The following is a 21,096-nucleotide window of genomic DNA, read 5'->3' as shown; positions in this document are numbered from 1 at the left end:
AAAGTCTGAAATTCCAGATGTTTGCCCCAGAAAAATGATAACTTGTCAACATCTCCATGTTGATGGCTTACGTCAAAGCTCATTACTGTATGGTACTTCCCGGGCATTACTCGACAATTTCCGCCATTAAGCAATTGTACAAGTCCCTGTTGTTGTTTAAAATTTATTTCAGAATAAAAAAAATAGTTAAAATGATGCCACTTACCATTTATATTCATTTATAATGACTTTTTTTATATTATCAACAGTAGAAGGCATAACAAAATATTTGTATACTGGATTTTTGGTTAACATGTGTTATGTTGAACCAGAGGACTAAACTGTTGCCTGAGGCCGAACGCTATGTTGACCTCAAACTCAGTCAACAACTGTATAACATTCAGGTATAACTTAAAGCTGGTACTGCAGATGAGATCTTCTAAAATTTGAAACAAGTCTATTAGCATTTATCTTCAATCTAAGTAATGTCATTATACACAGATCTAGACAATACACCAGTGAAAAAACATTCAGTACAGTCTTGCTACTTTGATACATAAAATAATTGTGCAAACAAATATTAGCCCAAGTTTCCTTTAGCCCCTTCACCAGCCATTAGACATTTTCACATCTATCAATCACAACGTCTGGTGTTGCAGCTGGGGCCATAGGAAACTCGGACTACATATATACATATGTAAATCTACAGAATACTTTTTGTAAACAATAAATCTTTACAAAATAAAGCGATGCAGCATAAACAGAATACAAGGTGCCCTTACCACCACAACTGGAATATCATACTACACATTACACAACTCTTAATAAAATGACATCTTGACAGTGAAATTATTCTTCAAGACAGCTTCACATTTTTGCAATATCAGTAGTATGTAAAGAATACTCCAATTGATGTAATGTCTATGCATAGCACTGTTGTCTATATGAACATCTGTGTAAGGACACCTATCATGTGAAGTAAAAAGTAACAAATCTTCCCAATATCAAGATCGTTCTCTTCATTGGCTCAGCTTGTTTAATGACTTTTGGAATTTAATTATTGTTAAGTTCACATCTTAGTATCCTTTTCCCTCTCACAAATCCATTATTTTTCCAAATTTCATGTCATAATATCATGGTTACAAGGTTTATGTCAGAACAGATACTGTAAACATACTATGGTTACCGGGTGTATGTAAGAACAGATAGTGAACACACACCATGTTTACCGGGTGTATGTTAGAACAGATACTGTACACACACCATGGTAACCAGGTGTATATTAGAACAGATACTGTACTCACACCTAGTAACCAGGTGTATGTCAGAACTGACACTGAGCATACACCATGGTCACCGTGTGTATGTTAGAACTGACAATGTACACACACTATGGTTACCAGGTTTATGTTAGAACTGACACTGTACACACACCATGGTAACCAGGTGTATGTTAGAGCTGATACTGTACACACACCATGGTTGCCAGGTGTATGTCAGAACTGACACTGAGCGTACACCATGGTCACCGTGTGTATGTAGGAACTGACAATGTACACACACTATGGTAACCAGGTGTATGTTAGAACTGATACTGTAAACACACCATGGTAACCAGGTGTATGTTAGAACTGATACTGTACACACACCATGGTAACCAGGTGTATGTTAAAACTGATACTGTACACACACCATGGTAACCAGGTGTATGTTAGAGCTGATACTGTACACACACCATGGTAACCAGGTGTATGTTAGAACTGATACTGTACACACACCATGGCTACCAGGTTTATGTTAGAGCTGATACTGTACACACACCATGGTAACCAGGTGTATGTCAGAACTGACACTGAGTGTACACCATGGTCACCGTGTGTATGTAGGAACTGACAATGTACACACACTATGGTAACCAGGTGTATGTTAGAACTGATACTGTACACACACCATGGTTGCCAGGTGTATGTTAGAACTGATACTGTACATACACCATGGTTACCAGGTTATTAACAACACTTGAAGTATATATGTATATACAATTATCACAGACATTTTCATCATTACAAGCAACAGTATACAGTATGTTTATATATATACAACATAAACAGAGCAACATAATCATATTAATGGGTACAGTACATGCATAAGCATGTAAAAAGCATGATAAAATACTGACAGATATATTTGTTATTAGAACAAATTAAGAAATAAAAATCTTAATATCATACTGAAATTCAAAAAATCATGTTATCTAATACATCTAATCTGATGTCTTATTATCTTGTATTTTTTAGGACAAAATGGTCCTCTTTAATATACAAAATATAAAGATGCCCTAGCAATTCTTGTCTTTATGTACAACAACAACGGCTAATATCTTGCAGACAGGGATGAATAAAGGTAGGTTATTATCTTTATATAGCCTGAATTCAAAGTGACACAAATACAATTTAACTATACTAAGAGGCTTCAGCTCAAATATATGATTACACTAGTGCAGATCTTGTGACAGTACAGATATAAAATGTACAAACTGAGACAATTGGTACATTTGAAATGGCCGGCTTTCCAGAATTAGAATACCTGATAGAATATTTGTTGTCATGGACAAAACTCATATTTAATCAATAAGTACAATGTGTATTTCCCAATAAAAAGAAGAGGCCCATTGGGCCTGTATCCTTCACCTGGATCTACATTCCTATATGTTGGGTATTTCAAATAGTTCCAATAAAATCTCAGTCACTTAACCTCATTGATGAGGCAAGACCAATAGGTTAATTCTTATATCATTACTGTCTTTCTCTTTATATTCTCAGTAAGAGTTTATACAGTTATTGGGTTGGTATCTCAACTATATCAAAAATATGACCCAGAAATAATATCCCTTTTGGTGTTTCTAGATGCCAAGCAATTCTATATATATATATGGTTATGAGATGGGGATTTCAATTGTTTCAAAGATATCACCAAGAAATCATCCAGACGGTTGAGGCCACACTCAAGGGCCAGTTCTTACATTGAAAATGTGTTTATCTCTTGATGTCCAGGATCTCAACTGTTTCAAAGACTTTACAATGAAATTGAGTCCCTAAGAGTGGGGCCAAACCTCCGGGCCAATTCTTACATCACAGTTGTGTTTATCTCTTTATGCCCAGCAATGTTATACATGGTTATGGGACAGGAATCTAAACTGTTTTCGGGCCAAACCTCCGGGCCAATTCTTACATCACAGTTGTGTTTATCTCTTTATGCCCAGCAATGTTATACATGTTTATGGGACAGGAATCTAAACTGTTTTCGGGCCAAACCTCCGGGCCAATTCTTACATCACAGTTGTGTTTATCTCTTTATGCCCAGCAATGTTATACATGGTTATGGGACAGGAATCTAAACTGTTTTCAAACTAATTTTCCTTATTAAGCCCCTCCCTTCCTGCCCTAGGGAGCAGAGATTCATCATTTACACAAAATTGATTCCCATTCAATTAGAGATGCTTCAGGTCAAATTTAAGCAAAATCCAATCATTCCAACAGGAGTAGTAGGATTTCAAAGAATTTGTTCTATTTTTCCTATTGGGCCCCGCCTCTCCCCTCCCACCCTAGTAGGCCAAGATCCACCCTTTATACACACTTCAATCTCCTTTAAGATGCTTCAGATCAAATGCAAGCAAAATCCAATCATTCCTACAAGTGGAGTAGGATTTTAAAGGACTTGCCAAATTTCCCCTTTTGGGCCCCTTTCCTCATGCCCTGGCAGGCTGAGACACAAAATTAATACAAAAAATCTTCCCTTCCCTTAAGGATGCTTCTGACCAAATTTGGCCAAAACCTCCTCAGTCATTTATGACTATTAGCATTATTTAGATAAAGTTTACAGACGACAGATACCTTTGGGCCAAGTGAGCTAAAAAAAAAAAAAAACAATAGATGGAAAGGAAATCATTCATATAATTTCATACACATTCTGTTTTTCTTTTTTCTTTTTTTTTTTGTATATTTTACAAAATAATGTGGCATTAAATTCAAAAATATGTAATCTTATAAAAATAAAATTTGTAAGTCTGTTTTGGTATTGAACACTAAATCACAGATCTTCATGCTCTTGCTTTCAGCAATGTTGGCCCTAAGTATACAATATTCCACAGAATTTTCATAAAATTAATTGCAAATTTTCCCACGTACATTCGACGATTAAAATGATTGATTCACAGTGTGTTTATTAGTAAACCTTCACAGTTAATAAAACTGCAAAGTATGTTTTATTTGTTAGTTAACATTTCTACAGTTTTAACAAGAACTTGATGCCTCCATAATTCTCAATAGTACATAGTTCTTATACCTCTAATACATTTTATGTACTAAAAGTCTGTATGAAACATGAAACTTGACAACTGAACTTTAATTTATCCATTGAAATATATATTCATTGCAATATACTCCATAACCTTTACAATGTCCATAAACATCCCTTCAATACATGTAGTGATTCTGGTATGTGGTGATGAATGAATGACAACAGGCGATTGTAACAGAAAGATTGGAATATGACACATTTAAAATGCCAATGAGAAAAATCACTTATGATAATTATAAGCCAAAATTGGTAAATGAGTGTTTCTTCTAATAATATTACTTTTACTTGTGTATTGTAACCATATTATAGAAACTTCACAAAACATTGGTCTTATTTGTTCCTTAATGGCTTGATCTGTTCCCTTTTTTCTCTTCTTTCCTCTGCTTTTGCTCCTAATTACATGAAATTTCCTCTTAAAATGTAGCTATGATAGTTTTTGACAGTCAGATCAATGACCATATTCTGTTCTGATCAGTCCCAAAATCAGAAGTGAATAACTAGGGAGTATTAAAGTAACCTACCCATTAAATCTTAGAAACATCCATCCAGTATTTCTCAAGAAAAAGTGATAAGTTTACAAACATTCAATGTGAAAATCCACATCCTCAAGGAATTGTGATTACAGACTTTCACTGCCAAAATCGAAGATGTCAGCCATTTTGTTTTCCTGATCAGTCCCAAAATCAAAAGGGCACAACTAGTTACTATGCATAACCTATATATAAAATGCGAGAAAGATCCACCCTTTACTTCTCATGAAATGATGATAAAAAAATTGTTGAGGGATGGACACTGACTGCTGAATACTGGACATGGTGCAGTTTGTACTGCCCACTATCTGAGAAAAGTAGGCTAACAAAATAAACATTCAATCCAAAATCAACAGCACTATATGCATCACTTGAATACAACTATGACACAATCATAGCATCATTACCTTTGCAGCAGTTTATACATAATATCATAAATTACATATACTTAGCCATCACCATTAAGCTCTGCTATCCACGTAACCTAGAGAACAGACCTACATAGTGTTGCAGAAATGCAGTTGTAATTGTATTTGTATGGGTTTAATATTTTAACTGTCACAAACATCTTCATTAAAGCATCTTTAGCTGTCACCACTTCCCAGACCTGTATGTAAACTTTGTTATCCTTTCATTTTGGCTACCTACTGGCAGCATCTTTCAACATGGCCAACATTTTCTTCTAGCTACATAGCATCATTTAGGAGACACTTTATGACGGCTTGGCCAACCTTTCCTTCCACCAAGTAAATTAGAATCATAATGCAGCTGAATATTACCAAAGGTGACATTGAGTACCTTCAGCACATCACCTTCTATCTTAGTAAAGTAGCGACGTGGGGTGTAGCCATCCCTCACAGATCGGCACACAGTGGCCATTGATGTTTTCTTATTTCTAACAGTGGACATCAATTCCTGTAGAAGTTTTGTTCTGTGGTTGATCTCGGACATGCGTGGTATATACACATCTACTGCAGAATGACCAGGGTGGTTTACACCATGACATATGTGGAAATTTAATTTGTTGACAAGTTTACTAGATCTGGGTGATGTTGTCGAACAAAAGCCAACATATTGTAAAGATCTAAGTTGTCTTAGGCTATGCTGTTTGAAGTTGTTTATCAATTCTTTTAAAATCTTCTCACTATGTTGTGTCTTCCTGGTACATGCAACAGAGTTCTTTGTTTGCCACAAATATTTCCTAACTGCTGATTCTGCTTCTTTAGTGAGGAAGAGAGCTTCCTCCTTACATTTTCCACTGCCTGAGTTTTGGTTCTTCTTGCCAGATATTCTATTAGCATCTTCTGTACTTTTGTTAAAGCTCACCTTACCTCCATGACCTTGGGACTGACCATTATTACTTTTGGACGGCAAGACATTTTTAGCCTTGTTGAAAGTACTGTCAGCACAGGAAGATGCCTTTCTCAAAATTGCTAGCACACCGACAAGTAACCGGTCAGCATCTTGTTCTTGGATTGCCCCTTGGGGACAAAACAATTTTTGTATAAGACTATCTAATTTGTGGATATTTTCCAGAGTGATATTAGCATCCAGCAAAGGCTTAGAGGCATAAGCACAACCATAAAAATCCTCATCTATATCAAGTAATACAGATTCACTGGAAGTCACTAATTTATTTTTGCTCAATTTTTGGACTGCAACATCTTCTCTGATTTCTTTGTAGAAGAATGACTTTTTGACATGACAAAGATGAGGGTTAATGGAAACACTCATCTCTGTTGCCTTGTGTAAAGGTAAATATATACAGCTTTGTGCATTTTTTGTTGTATTGTGGAAGCATAAACAGAACACCTTGATTTTGTCTTTGTGTGGACCATCCACCTGAGCCCAGCCTACCTCCACCTCCCCAGACTGTTCAATACCCTCATGTGTGTGTTCTGTCCACTTAGGCCAAATCCAGATTACCTTTCTGATCAACCCAGCCATTGCCGCTTCCTAAAATGACATCAAATTTGAAATCTTTACCGAAAGGAAACTTTTCAATTTTTTATGTTGATACATGAATAACTGATAACATTACATCTTTTTATGTTGAGGGTGCTTGTCTTGCATGAAAACATTACAGAAACTGCTGTACAAAAAAGTCAATCTATTCATACTTACCACAATGAATGCATCGTTTCTCTGCATCATAGTATGTAGCTCCTTGTTGTCCCTTGGTGGGCGCCAAGCTGGGTAGCGGCTCAGAAAAAAGGGCGGTGCCATGTCACTGTGACCATCTACATGGATCTATAAGTAAACAACATCTCTATTTATGACCCATTATAACACACAAAATACATTAGAAGATTAAAAAAAAATTCTAGTTGAAATGATGAAATAAATGGATTCAAAATTGTTTAATATTAATAATACATTGCAAACTTTCTCTTAATCTCAGTTGCTTAACAACTTATTCTCCAACTTCGTAATGGAATATATTTGTAGGCTAGTAGATTTTATACAACCATGAAAATCTCACACATTTTCTGACTTTAAACATATTCATCTTTATTATTATTTGTTTTTTCACATTTACCAAGGTATTGCCATGTTGAGGCATGTATCCATTTTTAGCTGCTTCAAACCAAACAGGAAGCACTGAAATACAAGGTAAAGTTTTGTTATTATATAACTGCTATACATCCATATATAGATTCATTTAAATATATAAAACACTTGTAAAATTTAGTCGATGCAACAGATCCCAGATGGATTTTATAATTATACTACTGATATTGGTAATTTTTAGGTTTTATCTTTCTCTCTCATTTCCTTCTTTTTCTCTTCTTTGCTCCTTTAGTTTGAATGTTTTGTATATTGTAACTTTATGCCTTGATAACAGCCAAGGTCATAAAAGGACATGCAAGGTTAGGGTAGTGGAAGAAAACCGGATTTCCCAGAGAAAAAACACTGACGTGTGGCCAATACCTGACACTGCCTAACGTAGGCCTTGAAGTCGTGACTCAGGTGGAAGGGCTAGTGATAAGGACAGACTTCTTAACCACTTGGCCACTGTGGCCCCTAGTTTAAATTAATCAATTGGTAGCATATGTCATACAGTTGGGTAAACCTACAATATAGTATGTAAAATATTTCTTTCTTCCAGACATGCTCTCTAAGATAATATGTAAAAGACCGTGGAAAAATATGCATTCCTGCTGAGTGCACCCAGTAGGAAACAAACCTAGGTCTTCAGTGTGATAATACACAACTCAATGGAGCCAAAAAAGCATGCTCCCTCAGGTGAGTGACAGAGACCATATTTAACATCATGCACAAGCCACACTGACCTGCTTTTTTCACATATACAATGAAACTACAATTTTGTTGTATTTTCACCAATCTTGGGGAAAAAAACACAACCGGAGAAAAAGGAAATTCATACGAAATATGAGAAACATCCATCCAGTACTTTTCAGAAAAGAGCTATAGACAATGGCTATCAGTCAAAATACTATCTCGCCATCTTAATTTTTGATCAATCACAAAATTTAACAGGTACAGCTATATGGACCAGTGAGAACCTACATATGATATTAAAGGTAATTTCATCCAGTAATTCTCAAGAAATAGTGACAGCAAACTTTAATTTTAAGATGACTCCTGTCACTATCAAGGATTTCATTTTTCAGATCAATCTTAACAAGTTAGCATAAAGATCCAACAATGGCCAGCTTTTTTCAAAGGATAGTGAAAAAACTTGTAAACTTTCAAAGTCCAGGATGGCTCCCATTGGCCATTTTGGTCCTTTTGTTTTGTCATATCAGTCTGAGAATTCGGTGCCACCACTTGAAACCATGGGGAATCCATACATGAACTTTGAGAAAAGGTTCATCAAGCACTTTTCAAGTAATAGTGATAACAAGAATTGCTTCATAAAGAAAGATGAACAGGCAGATAAACTTAAAGACAGCTCCTCATTCGATGATGGTGGGCAAAGATTTTGGTACGTATTCACATATGTACAGTATAAGATAAATAAAAGACAATGAGAGATGTCAAATTGTTTCTCCTCTCTGTTTGTTCTTTTATCAAGGACATTTATATCTGTTGTATTATCAATTAATTTCAACTTTGAAAACAAATGTTCAATGTAAATTTCATACATGAATAATTTCTCATCATTGATACTAACTACCACCTCTGTGTTAAAAAAACACATCCTGAACTTCTGACAGTAAACTTTTTGAAGACTTTTACACAAGTATACCCTAGATTGACAATTTCATTTAAAAGAATGATAATAACCCTGATGTGGCTATTGGAGTCAGAATTATCATTGACATAGCCAGGTAATAACAAGTATGAGATAAATGTTCTGTCATTTTTTCTGAAGAATTGATAGCTTTTTGCTTGGATAAATGATATTCCCACACAATTGTATCTCTAAATTAAGAACTCTTACAGTTGGCTGCATGCTGTTTGATGTTTGAGCAGACATAGGTGTATATCTCTGTGGCACATTCACTATATCACAAGTCAAACAAGTGATGATGTAAATGATGCATGAAGCAAACACAGGACACTGATCATAAAAGTATTGTTTAAGTATGAGAAGAATAAGCAGCCTTTAGCTATATACCAAGATATACTGAGGCATATGTAACAGATCTGCTAGAAAAAGTTTGTATTAAAAGATCAAAGCATTTTTCTTAGGCATGCAAGGATTAAGTGAAATAAATATTTCAAAAGAAGGATTTTGAAATCTTGGCTGTGATCACACCTCTATTTGCCTATTCACTGAGCTCAGATCCTATTAATCCATAAATGCTAACACTAAAATTGATTTTGGTTGAACTTATTCTATATCTTGATATTGAAAATGAAGCATAAGGATTATAAACATTTACTTCTATTTTCCACATTGGGTCACATCCCTTTGCCTAAAGGAGTGTCAATGTAAACCTCCAAAATCCCTCACCCAAGGATGCACTCCTTATACTGAGAATGCTTATCGATATAATAGCACCCCTGGATTATTTCATGACAAAATTGAAGGTTCCATCTCGTGGATAAGATAAGAGGACTATTTCAATCCTTTGACGTAAATTAAATAAATCTCTAGGTAGCATAACAGTATGTTGTACTGGCTTTGAAACTGGGTTTCGCTCCTTTGTAATCTTCGAAGCAGCATATCATCTGTCATTTACTGGCTTTGAAATTGGGTGTCGCTCCTTTGTAATCTTCGAAGGAGTTTATCAGTCTGTAATTGGTCAGTTTTTTCTCCTGAAACCTGCTCTAGACCTATCAAATTACTTTGCATTTGCCTTCCATTTTGCTATGAAATGTTCCAGGGTGTAGAGAGTGATAGTGAGGGTAAGCACTTGAGTATCGAAGATGGTTCCAGGAGTATTGAGAGCGAAAGTGTGGGTAATCACGAAAGTATCAAGGATGGTTCCATGTATGAAGAAAGCAAAAGTGAGCACAACCCTTGAAGTTTGACGATACGTAAACAGCAGTTGAACTTTTTTGTTGTCAGGTATTCATATACCTATCAAAAGGAAACTTTTTAATAAACCTAATGAACGGTGGATTTGACCTCTTTCATATCTAGGAATACACATAACTTGCCATTTCAAAATTCAGGTATTTGCATGAGAAGGTGCACTGTGCTTTATATCCTACTGGAAAACAAACAAAAATGATTTTCCCTTGTCCTCAAAAACATTCATTTTGACTCCATACGTTGACAAAGGTTCCTAAAATAAATATAGTTTTACTCTGTTTCATATAAGAAGCGAGTCCCCAGACTTACAGTTCATAAATTTTAAGGGTCTCAAGGAAAAGCATAAAACAAGTCACAACCCAATCCTGATTTATAACCTTCCTAACTCCTTACTTACTCATCCTATGTTTAGTAATATGGTAAAGTGGTTAAATTTAATGCACTTTGCCCTGAAAGCAGCAACTTCTTCCTTATAAGCAATCTATATTGTCTAATGCCACATGAACTGGATACTTCACACTTCGCTTCTTGCTTTAGTTCGACGTATGTGGTGAACATCAGATCAAAGAAGAAAGGTCATGGTAAAGTCACCAAGATAAATGAAAGAAAGAATTGCTGTATTGATGTTCCCATATTTAATGCTCTCTACCCGAAGTTGACAGCAGTCAATTTATTGCAAACTTAAGTTTTAAAAGGGTTCTATTTGAATTCTGTATTAAAGCAAGATACTGAATTTGCACGAGCAAGTCTGAGGAAGAAATAGCAATTTTTCACAGAAACACATATGTTGAGTATATTGTTGCAGGTTTTGGTGAACATGTTGCATGTTTTGTTGAACAATGTCTTAATTGTAACCCTTGTAAAATACTAGCCACAATATACCACTCGGCTAGAGAGAATTTCTCTTTAGCTCGATTGGTTGAGCGTCAGACTAGTAAGCCAGGGGTCCCGGGTTCGATTCCTTGCGGAGGCATTGAGATTAAAAATGACCTCTGTTACATTGGCACCCATGTAGGGACCTGGGAATAGTACTTAGCCATGCCCTATCAGCATCGCTGTAACCCCTGGAAACTCGAGGACGAGTTATTTCCTGGAGGGGGAGTATGTAACCCTGGTAAATTACTAGCCGCAATATACCACTCGGCTAGAGAGAACTTCTCTTTAGCTCGATTGGTTGAGCGTCAGACTAGTAAGCCAGGGGTCCCGGGTTCGATTCCTAGCGGAGGCATTAAAATATATAATGACCTCTGTTACATTGGCGCCCATGTAGGGACCCAGGAATAGTACTTAGCCATGCCCCACCAGCATCGCTGTAACCCCTGGAAACTCGAGGACGAGTTATTTCCTGGAGGGGGAGTATGTAACCCTGGTAAAATACTAGCCGCAATATACCACTCGGCTAGAGAGAACTTCTCTTTAGCTTGATTGGTTGAGCGTCAGACTAGTAAGCCAGGGGTCCCGAGTTTGATTCCTAGTGGAAGCATTGAGATGACAAATGACCTCTGTTACATAATGAGAACATTTACTTTGTGAAATGGACTATAAAAGGGGAAATCATATTTTTGTTAAAGGTGCTAGTTGGTGTGACTTGAACCTAATACAGTCTCTGTCACTCAGCTGATGGACACCTTCATTTGCATTGGCTCAGTTGGCATCGCCATGGATTATCACACTGGAGACCTGGGTTTGATTCCTGTCTGGGCACCTAGCAAAAGTGTATATTTTCCCATTCTTTCACAAGATTAAGGAGCTCTGAGTAATCAAGAGTGATACCTTTCAAGCTGTTGTGAAATGAATTGAGTTCATAGTGAATTTAGGACTTTTCCAGACTTTAACTGAGGGTGATAAATACCAGATTCTCGACACCATATCTTACCTTCATGATGCTCCTCCACAATGAAGACAGGCAACTTCCCGTGTTTTAAAGACTTTTTCCCGAGGTTAGTGAAGTGAAACAACGGTCCCTTCTGGGATTTGTATCTGTATGCTCCTGGTAAGGCACCAACACTTTTCGGTACCAGGTTAAAACTGGTAGTACTAGCTTTGTTATAGCGCAACAGACTGATATAGATACCCACTATCACACACACGAAAACAACTCCGATTATGTTGCTTATCATGTGACGTTTCCAAAATACCCGCATACTTGCATATTTCATATTATTTCTTGAAATATCAATGTTATTACACTCGTCGTGTAACTACGACACCAAGGCAATCAACTACTTCCTCCCATGTAACTCAGAATCAGCAGTCTCTGTGATGTCACCGAAGTCAGAAAGCATCAGAGTAGAATGGGTCCGCTTATATCGTAGCAAATTTAATATGATTAAATTTTTAATTATAGGAATCAACTTAATATTGTTAAAGCGATACTATTTAAATTTAATTTTCTTACCGTATGAAGTAGCATCAGGCATTTTTATTAATTAAATACCAAATGTGAAAGTGAAAGTAACATATTTTTAATGATGTTAGCGACACTGAGAAATCATGGCAGAAAGAGGTGGTGGTGGTGTTGATGAAAGTGGGAGTAAATCAGGTGATGATAAACGTAAGAAAATTATTAGTGTTGTTATATCATAGCTAATATGGCGTGTTTATTATTCTAAGGTTGTTCTAATGTAAACATTACATGTTAAGATATATTTTGACTGCTTGTGACAAATTCTATCATCCGTCGTGTTTCGGATGTGCGGTTGGGAAGTAGGGTTCACATAATGAATGATCGTGAGAAACAACAGTATCCCGATTGTCATAAAAAAAAGCACTCAAGACTTTAAACACGTAAGTTTAACGGAAATTTAGGCCACTTCCATGTAACCCGGTTAAAAACGATTCAGGTGGTTTAGAATTATTCCGTGATAAACGAACGCACATGTACCGGATGTTGGAACTGGAGTATGTTAGGCTTAAATGTACAATGACAGAATTTCCTGTCAAATTTTAAACAATGAACCTAAAGAAAACTTGTACCAAATAGCATAACATTTCTGGAAATATGTACGTGCAACTACCAAGCTAATGGTGAAGTTCATCAGAAGAACATTATTTAGCTAGTTAGTTTCTAAAAAGTACAACTAGAACCCTCTGACCGCATGTACCAAATATCCCGCAGGTCCCGATCTGTACCTTACTTTTCTCTTACAGGTTTAGCTAGTTCAACTGCTAATGCATAGTGGCCTAAGAATATGTATAAAATGGGTCAGAGTCTATTTAGGGCATACAATAATTCCAACTCTTGTCACGTACACAAATGAACTTTTAAAATTGATGAAATTCAGCAGTCCACACAATGATTAAAGCAATATTATCATGTGGGTGGTATTGTTGCTTGTGTATTATATTATTAAGTATGTTTGTAGTTGAATATTTGTATGCATCCAAACATTTGTAATTCCAGATACACACAACAGATCTTATTGATGCATTTCATGTGTCCTCTCACATGACTATTCAGATACACTTATACACTTTAACCAGATCAAAGAGTACTTTAAAAAGAGATCAATTAAACTTAAAAGTGCATATTATTCCACCCCTATTTTAATCATGTTTTGGCTTTTGACCCAGCATCATCAGATGGTGGGCTGTTCAAATCGTACTTTGTCTGTGGTCCAGCATCTGTGTTTCCTTTCTCTGTCTTTAATTAATTTCTTTTATTGCTAGCTCTTGAGATGTGTTGGACCAATCAAATTTTCAAGTTTCATATGTAGGTTCCCTGTGATTCGTTGATTTTGGGATGGATCAGATCCATAAAAGTGGTTATCTCTATTTCTTAAGTAGTTTCTGATGGATCATTTTCAAATTTCATTGGTAGGTTCTTTTTTATCCATTGTTGTGCCATCTTGGTTTTGAAACTGATCAGAAAAACAAGCTGATTGACAGAAGGCATCTTGGATTTTGACTTTTTGACAGTAAATATTGGTTATCTGTATTTCTCGGAAGTACTAGATGGATCTTTCTCACATTCCATACCTGGTATAAAGATTCTCCTTAGCCCCTAGTTGCGCTCTTTTGATTTTGGAACTGATCAGGAAAGACAAAATGGCTGACATCTTGCATTTTAACTATGAAAGCTTATAATCACTATTTTTTTAAAAGTAGTTGATGAATCTCTCTAAGACTTCATATATCAGTTTTTCTTGGTCCCAAATTTTGGTCTTTTAATTCTAGGACTGGTTAGAAAAAACAAAATGGCTGACAGGCTGTCATCTTGGGTTTTGACAATGAAAGTTTGTTACAGTGTCTCTTCAGAAGTACTGGACCTTTCTCATATTTCATATAAAGATTCCCTCTGTTAGCACATAGTTTTACTGAAAATTGTTAAAGACAAGTTAATGAATGCATGTAATATGTATTATTGTAGGTATCAGTAATGAACAGGAACCAATGATAGAAACTGCTACGGAAGCAAGGGAACCTCCACCCCCAGATGTTGTGCAGCTGTGTAGAGAGACATTCCAGAAAACAGCAGAATATTTGCGAGGAGAAATGGAGGGTAACTAAATTTTAATAGATTAACAAATATTTAAAGAGACAATTCAGCATCCCATATGATCTAAATGGTGGGTCGGGCAGTGGGGTGAAGTAATTTTCAATTATTTTTTCTTAATCTCTATTAAATGATCCAGAACCATTACATCCTCAATATGATTAGAGCTATTAAGTAAGTTGTAGGTGATGGGTTAGATATGTTTTCAGAGTAACTGAGGATATATCCAAAGGTTAGGTATAAAGGACTTTGTACATAATGTTTAATCTTTTCAAGATCATAGCTAGGAGTCAATGATATTTTACATCCTGTGTTATGAAGTAATACAAAGGGATGCTCCATACACATTTTGTTTCATGTTGTGTTACAGTGTATTGGTCACGAGATGTAAATGTTGATGTGAAAGACATTATATATTTATCTGGTACAAGTCAATGTTTCTATTCCTTGCCTGATGTATTATTTTTTTTTACAAACACTGGAAGTAAAACAAATGAGTTAGATTAAACAGTTCTATTATCCCATAAATTGAACTGGGACATAATTCCTTTGATTTAACTTGAGTGTGTCTGAAAGTCTCATTTCTATATATTATGATTGTTTTTAGGAACTATTGAAGATTACAGATTGTTGGAGAACATGAATAAAATTACCATTGCAAAGTACTCAGAAATGAAGAACCTAGCACAAGATATTAGTACATCACTTCAAGAGCTGAATGAAAAATGTGAGTTATTGAAAAAAATCAAAAATACACAAACAGAACTGGAGAATGTGACATTAATGTTATCATAACTTGAAATTCAAAAAAAAAAAAAACAAAAAAAAACAAGATAGCATATATAACCAGTAGAATTAAATCAAGGTCTACTTAACACTGAGTTCCTGATTAGATGTTCTCTGGAAAATACACCGCCATCTGTAAAATAAATCATATCTTTTTGTGATGGTCAAATGTGAGAGTTTTCCAAAAATATACATTTGCTGGGTTTTCTTTTTATAAATCTTGCTTACAAAATTTGCTAGTGATATAATACCCTCGAATTTAACAAAAATATACAGTAGTCAGACATCACCAGAATAACAATTTTTGGGATTAGTTTATTGTAAGAATGACTTGAAAGAGAATTAGGTTTTGAGTTTTGGTTGCTGAAATTTTGCATTTTTTTCCCAATTTGTGTGAAATAATTGTCCATTGATTTAAACAATACACAGTTGTAAAAATATACATGCATTTAATACATGTTCTTATGTTTTATAGACAAGACTCTTCAGCCTTATCTAGAGCAAATTGACCATATTGAAGAAAATGTTAGTAACTTGGAGCAAGCAGCATATAAACTTGATGTATACTCAAAGAGATTAGGTAAGTATGGAGTAGGTTAAATGTATAATCATCCCCTACCCAACAAAATTGGTGAGGGATATTCAAATGGGTTGCACCCGGCCATCATTCCATCCATCCTCCTGACCATCCCTCTGTCCGGATGTTGCTTTCTGCATGATATCTTTTGAAGGACTGCTTGAATTTTGATGAAACTTGGTTGGTACACTTGTTTCCTTAATCCCTTGCCCAAGTTTGATTAACAGCAGATTAGGCGCATATTTAATGAGGCTGCTGTGACCTGATTGGCTGATTTCTTTAATTACTCTGTGGGAATGCTTTCTGCACATTATCTTATTGAGGAATGATAAGATCTTTAGGAAACCTGCTTTGTAGTCCATGGATATCTCACTGGACTTCCTGGATACTACTGTATTCTTCAACGAAAATGGGACACTAGGTAGCCGCATATACAATAAACCCACGAATGCCTTTTAATACCTACACTACAGTAGTAGCCACCCAGGCGTTGAGAATCAGGAAGATATGCAGCAACAAGACTGATGTCGCACTAGAATGCTATAAACTACATGAGAGGTTTTTAAAGAGAGGATACCCGCCAACAATTATCACTAAAGCCATAGAGAAAGCCAGAAATACTACCAGAGATATCCTACCAGCTACACCAAATATGATGAAAGCTACCAATGTCTCACCCTTTGTTTTACCGTTCAACCCATGTATCCCTGTTATGTCTCAGAGTCAAGCACTACCTTATGCCTAGATGAAAGACAATGATGAACTATATTTAGTGATTTAAAGAACTGTGCTTTAATGTAATTTAGTTTCCAAGATTAATTTCAATACTCTATTACCTACAATTATAGATATAACAGTATAATTCAGAGGCTAATCTGACCGTACAACGATACACATTGATATTACGTCATAATTATGCTGAACCCCTTAAAAAGTACTTCAGGGGTTGAAAATATTTGTAAAATTGTCCTGATGAAGGCTCGACCGGAGGCGATACTAGTCGACAATAAAGTCGAACCAGCTACTAAACCGGCGACGTTTGAGTTTGTTGCGATTGACTCCTTACCCTTTATTATGTAGATATTCCGTCAGTTGCCCTGCATACCCCTAGGTATCCAACCTCAAGTGAAGTACCACACTGAACCACACACTTACCTAGATAGCGACGTTGGCTCTATATACCCTGTTTAATCTTACACATATATATATATATATATGTATATGGACCATGGATGGGGAATTCCTGTCAAGTCCATGTGAGTCACTGTCTATCACATAAACTCAGAATCCTTTATAGTCAAAGGTCAGATAACTCTAATGATTTTCATTGTTTGAAATTATATTTGAACTTTGAACATTTTGTACTAAAACTTGTACATTATGTTGAATGTGAAAATTTGTAATCTTAATGTAATTTCCCTCTTAATCTGTTTCAGAAGCTAAATTTCGGGCCCTGGAGAAAAGATGATTGAGACTGAACATGTGTAGAGTTTTATGGACAACTGATCAGAAGATCTAGAGGGTTGTTATAATCTATGACATTGACATTCCATCAAAATCATTATTAAAAATCATAGTGTTTATTTATGTCTGTGTGCATGTTTCTGATATACTGATCATTGATAAGCACCGTGTTATATCAAAGATGTTAGAACACAATATAAAATTAGTAAGAACAAAAGTGCAAAACGTGACAAACCTGAATTTTCATTGTGTGTTGGATAAGATGAAAAATAAGTCTCATATAGCTTGCACACTAATGTTCTGTCCCACAGTGTGCAGTAATTCAAGTGATCATTTATAATTGAGAAAGTTTACTCCATTGCTCACCCTTGTTTACAAAATGGCATCAGATTTAGACAAAATGGCTTTAGATGACACAGTTCTAGTATTTTGAATGAGACATTTCAAATTCTGCTTTTGTTGAGTTCAACTATAATACCTTTGTTGGTTTCAAAAAGTCAATGTAATGTCAACATGTAATTTATTATTCATCCAATGGGAACCAGAGGGGATTATAGTCTTTCTGCTATCTTGTCTGGGCCCTGTCTTCAACACAACTAATTTTGTGAGACGGTGTGTCATGTATCCAAAGTAGGTAACTCTGACAAACATTTTGACCTTTGATCAACTTTAAAGTTAAAGATTATCTTGGCCCTATCTAACACACTAATAATCACAGGAACTTCATACATGGGATATGGGTTTACCTGGGTGAGACGGTTACTCATCTATCTAAAAGTAGGTCACTCTGACCTTCATTTTGACATGTTACTTCATCAATGAAAATCTTGCCATTTGTGCATTTTAGATCTCATAATTTCACATCCAGTGTGGGACTGTAATTTGCCAAATTGTCTCGTTGCACATGACCTGATCACAAAAATTGGTCACAAACAAAACTAACTGATTAGCTGTCTACTGAGTCAGTTGCCATGGAAATCAATTACATGTATGTGCGAGTAGTTCCTTGTCTTTTTTCTTGCCTCCCAACCCTACCAAAGGCTATTTCAGTAAAACATCTACTTGACCCAAGGATTCCATAGATATCTTCTATCCGTAGTTCAGTTTCCTGTCTATTACTTCTAAGCAAATTGTCAGTATAGACCTAAACAAAACTATGAGTCTTGGGCCAGGATAGATGTTTTACTTGAGCATACCTGACTGCTGGTTCAAGTGATTGGTTTTCCTGCTTCTCTCCAGTTTTGTTTTTGTTATTTATTGTAAACACATAGCTTCATTTTTATTTAAGTACCGAAAACTTGAAAGTTAGATATTACCTACTAAATGATATAATGTAGGAAGTAATTGAGACTTAAATGAGACTGTTATTGTACTACAGTTGTATTTTTTCTGAGCAGTGAATTCTCAGTTTCGCATTACACTTGATCAGAGTTCTTTTAAAACAGTTTTCATGTTATTATAACAAATATGATACGGAAAAATTGGATACAAGTTTTTATTGTCGTAAAGTGTGGTTTAGTTTTTGTTGTCAGGTTGCAAGACATTTAGTCTTTCCTTATTATGTAATATTGTACAAGGATGTATTACATTAGCACTATCATCATTTAAATCAGTAGATATCAGCAGATTTCATTCCATGATCCTTCTTGTTTATTTCTAAATGTCTGTCTACAGAATGTGATGTATAGAGCATATGTTATATTCTTGCACAATATTTCTGATCAAGACTAATTAACATACACTACTATAAAATTACATTACAATTAGATAATCTACACCATCATGTATTTAAGTTAGGAAAAATGCAAACTTTATGTCTCAGAAAATATATATGCCAAAATGTACATCATTGTTTAAGCACTAAAAGTTGCTTAATATGGTATTTCAATTATCGTGCTGATGACAAGGTTAATACAGTCCAATTAAGGTTTTGTTATATAATTGTATATATTGAAACAAAAAGAGTGCAATATCACAATATTGACTGTAAAATGATAACTTCTGTGATTTTATTGATTAAAAGATATCAAAATTACATGTGAAAAGACTTCTTTATAAAAGTCTCTCCCCTCAGCATTTTGTGATAAATCATTAATTGTGCATAGAAAACTTGCTCATAAGTTTTATGATTATTTTTAAGGCTGTGGAGCTTTTCTTTACCTTGTGGACAAAACGTTTACAATAAATAGACCAAGAAAAATGTTACATGTTTGATGCTCATAATTGCAATTTCTAATACTATGACTGACTTTCAAAATTGTTTTTGTGGCATACCGCTAGTGTTGTTTTTCAACAGATCTTGTGTGTGTAGGCATGTCTACAGAAATCAGCATGTTGTTTACCAACCCTCACAAGATTATTGTGACCTTCATTTAAGAATTGCTTAGTACAGCATTCCGAGTGTAATTTTGGGTAGGAAAAAGAAGAAAGGGTATTTTAGTAGTGTTCATTTGAACCTGACACAGCATTTAATAGCCCTTTGCAATAAGAAAAACTTCACAATTTAAATGTATCAGATATTGATACTGGTTGTTTGTAATTATTTTATGAAGTTGTAATTTAGAAAATTTGCTGTCATTTATAATCATCGAGTTATACTGAGGCAGTCTTTGTTGTAGGAGTAGGGAATGCTACTTGACAGATTTTGTACAAGGATACTGAACCATCGTCATCTTCTTGATAGATACTGATCTGTAAAGGTAGACAATTTAAACAGCCGCACCATCTTGATAGATACTGATCTGTAAAGGTAGACAATTTAAACAGCCGCACCATCTTGATAGATACTGATCTGTAAAGGTAGACAATTTGAACAGCCGCACCATCTTGATAGATACTGATCTGTAAAGGTAGACAATTTGAACAGCCGCACCATCTTGATAGATACTGATCTGTAAAGGTAGACAATTTGAACAGCCGCACCATCTTGATAGATACTGATCTGTAAAGGTAGACAATTTGAACAGCCGCACCATCTTGATAGATACTGATCTGTAAAGGTAGACAATTTGAACAGCCGCACCATCTTGATAGATACTGATCTGTAAAGGTAGACAATTTGAACAGCCGCACCATCTTGATAGATACTGATCTGTAAAGGTAGACAATTTGAACAGCCGCACCATCTTGATAGATACTGATCTGTAAAGGTAGACAATTTGAACAGCAGCACCATCTTGATAGATACTGATCTGTAAAGGTAGACAATTTAAACAGCCGCACCATCTTGATAGATACTGATCTGTAAAGGTAGACAATTTAAACAGCCGCACCATCTTGATAGATACTGATCTGTAAAGGTAGACAATTTAAACAGCCGCTCCATCTTGATAGATATTGATTTGTAAAGGGGGACAATAGGGCATAGGCACAACTTGCTATGAATAGATAATAGTTGCTGATATTGATTGTGATGGACAAGATGTGGGTGCAGAGACATGTGTTTCATTTGAGTGTG

General features: G+C 35.4%; 2 protein-coding genes across 2 annotated transcripts; one reads left to right on the top strand and one right to left on the bottom strand.

Annotated features, from left to right (window-relative positions):
* Nucleotides 1-4,000: 4,000 nt before the first annotated feature.
* On the bottom strand, nt 4,001-12,486 carry LOC132546896 (uncharacterized). The gene is made up of 4 exons (XM_060210624.1): nt 12,194-12,486; nt 7,408-7,469; nt 6,993-7,118; nt 4,001-6,824 (listed from the first exon to the last, which is right to left on the bottom strand). Exons 1-4 carry the CDS (start codon nt 12,474-12,476, stop codon nt 5,565-5,567), a joined length of 1,731 nt encoding a protein of 576 aa, XP_060066607.1. The 5' UTR covers nt 12,477-12,486; the 3' UTR covers nt 4,001-5,564.
* A 324-nt stretch (nt 12,487-12,810) lies between these two features.
* LOC132546913 (biogenesis of lysosome-related organelles complex 1 subunit 2-like) lies at nt 12,811-19,674 on the top strand. Its single transcript, XM_060210640.1, has 5 exons — nt 12,811-12,871; nt 14,687-14,818; nt 15,420-15,539; nt 16,074-16,178; nt 17,612-19,674. The coding sequence occupies exons 1-5, from the start codon at nt 12,811-12,813 to the stop codon at nt 17,641-17,643; spliced, it is 450 nt and encodes a 149-aa protein (XP_060066623.1). The 3' UTR covers nt 17,644-19,674.
* The last annotated feature ends 1,422 nt before the right edge of the window (nt 19,675-21,096 follow it).

The sequence above is a fragment of the Ylistrum balloti genome, unplaced genomic scaffold (genome assembly GCF_031769215.1).
Source record: "Ylistrum balloti isolate Yb309-2 unplaced genomic scaffold, AGI_CSIRO_Ybal_v1 Utg369920, whole genome shotgun sequence".
Lineage (NCBI taxonomy): Eukaryota > Metazoa > Mollusca > Bivalvia > Pectinida > Pectinidae > Ylistrum > Ylistrum balloti.
Note: the sequence above shows the minus strand (reverse complement) of the source record. Positions and strands in the feature narration are given on the sequence as shown.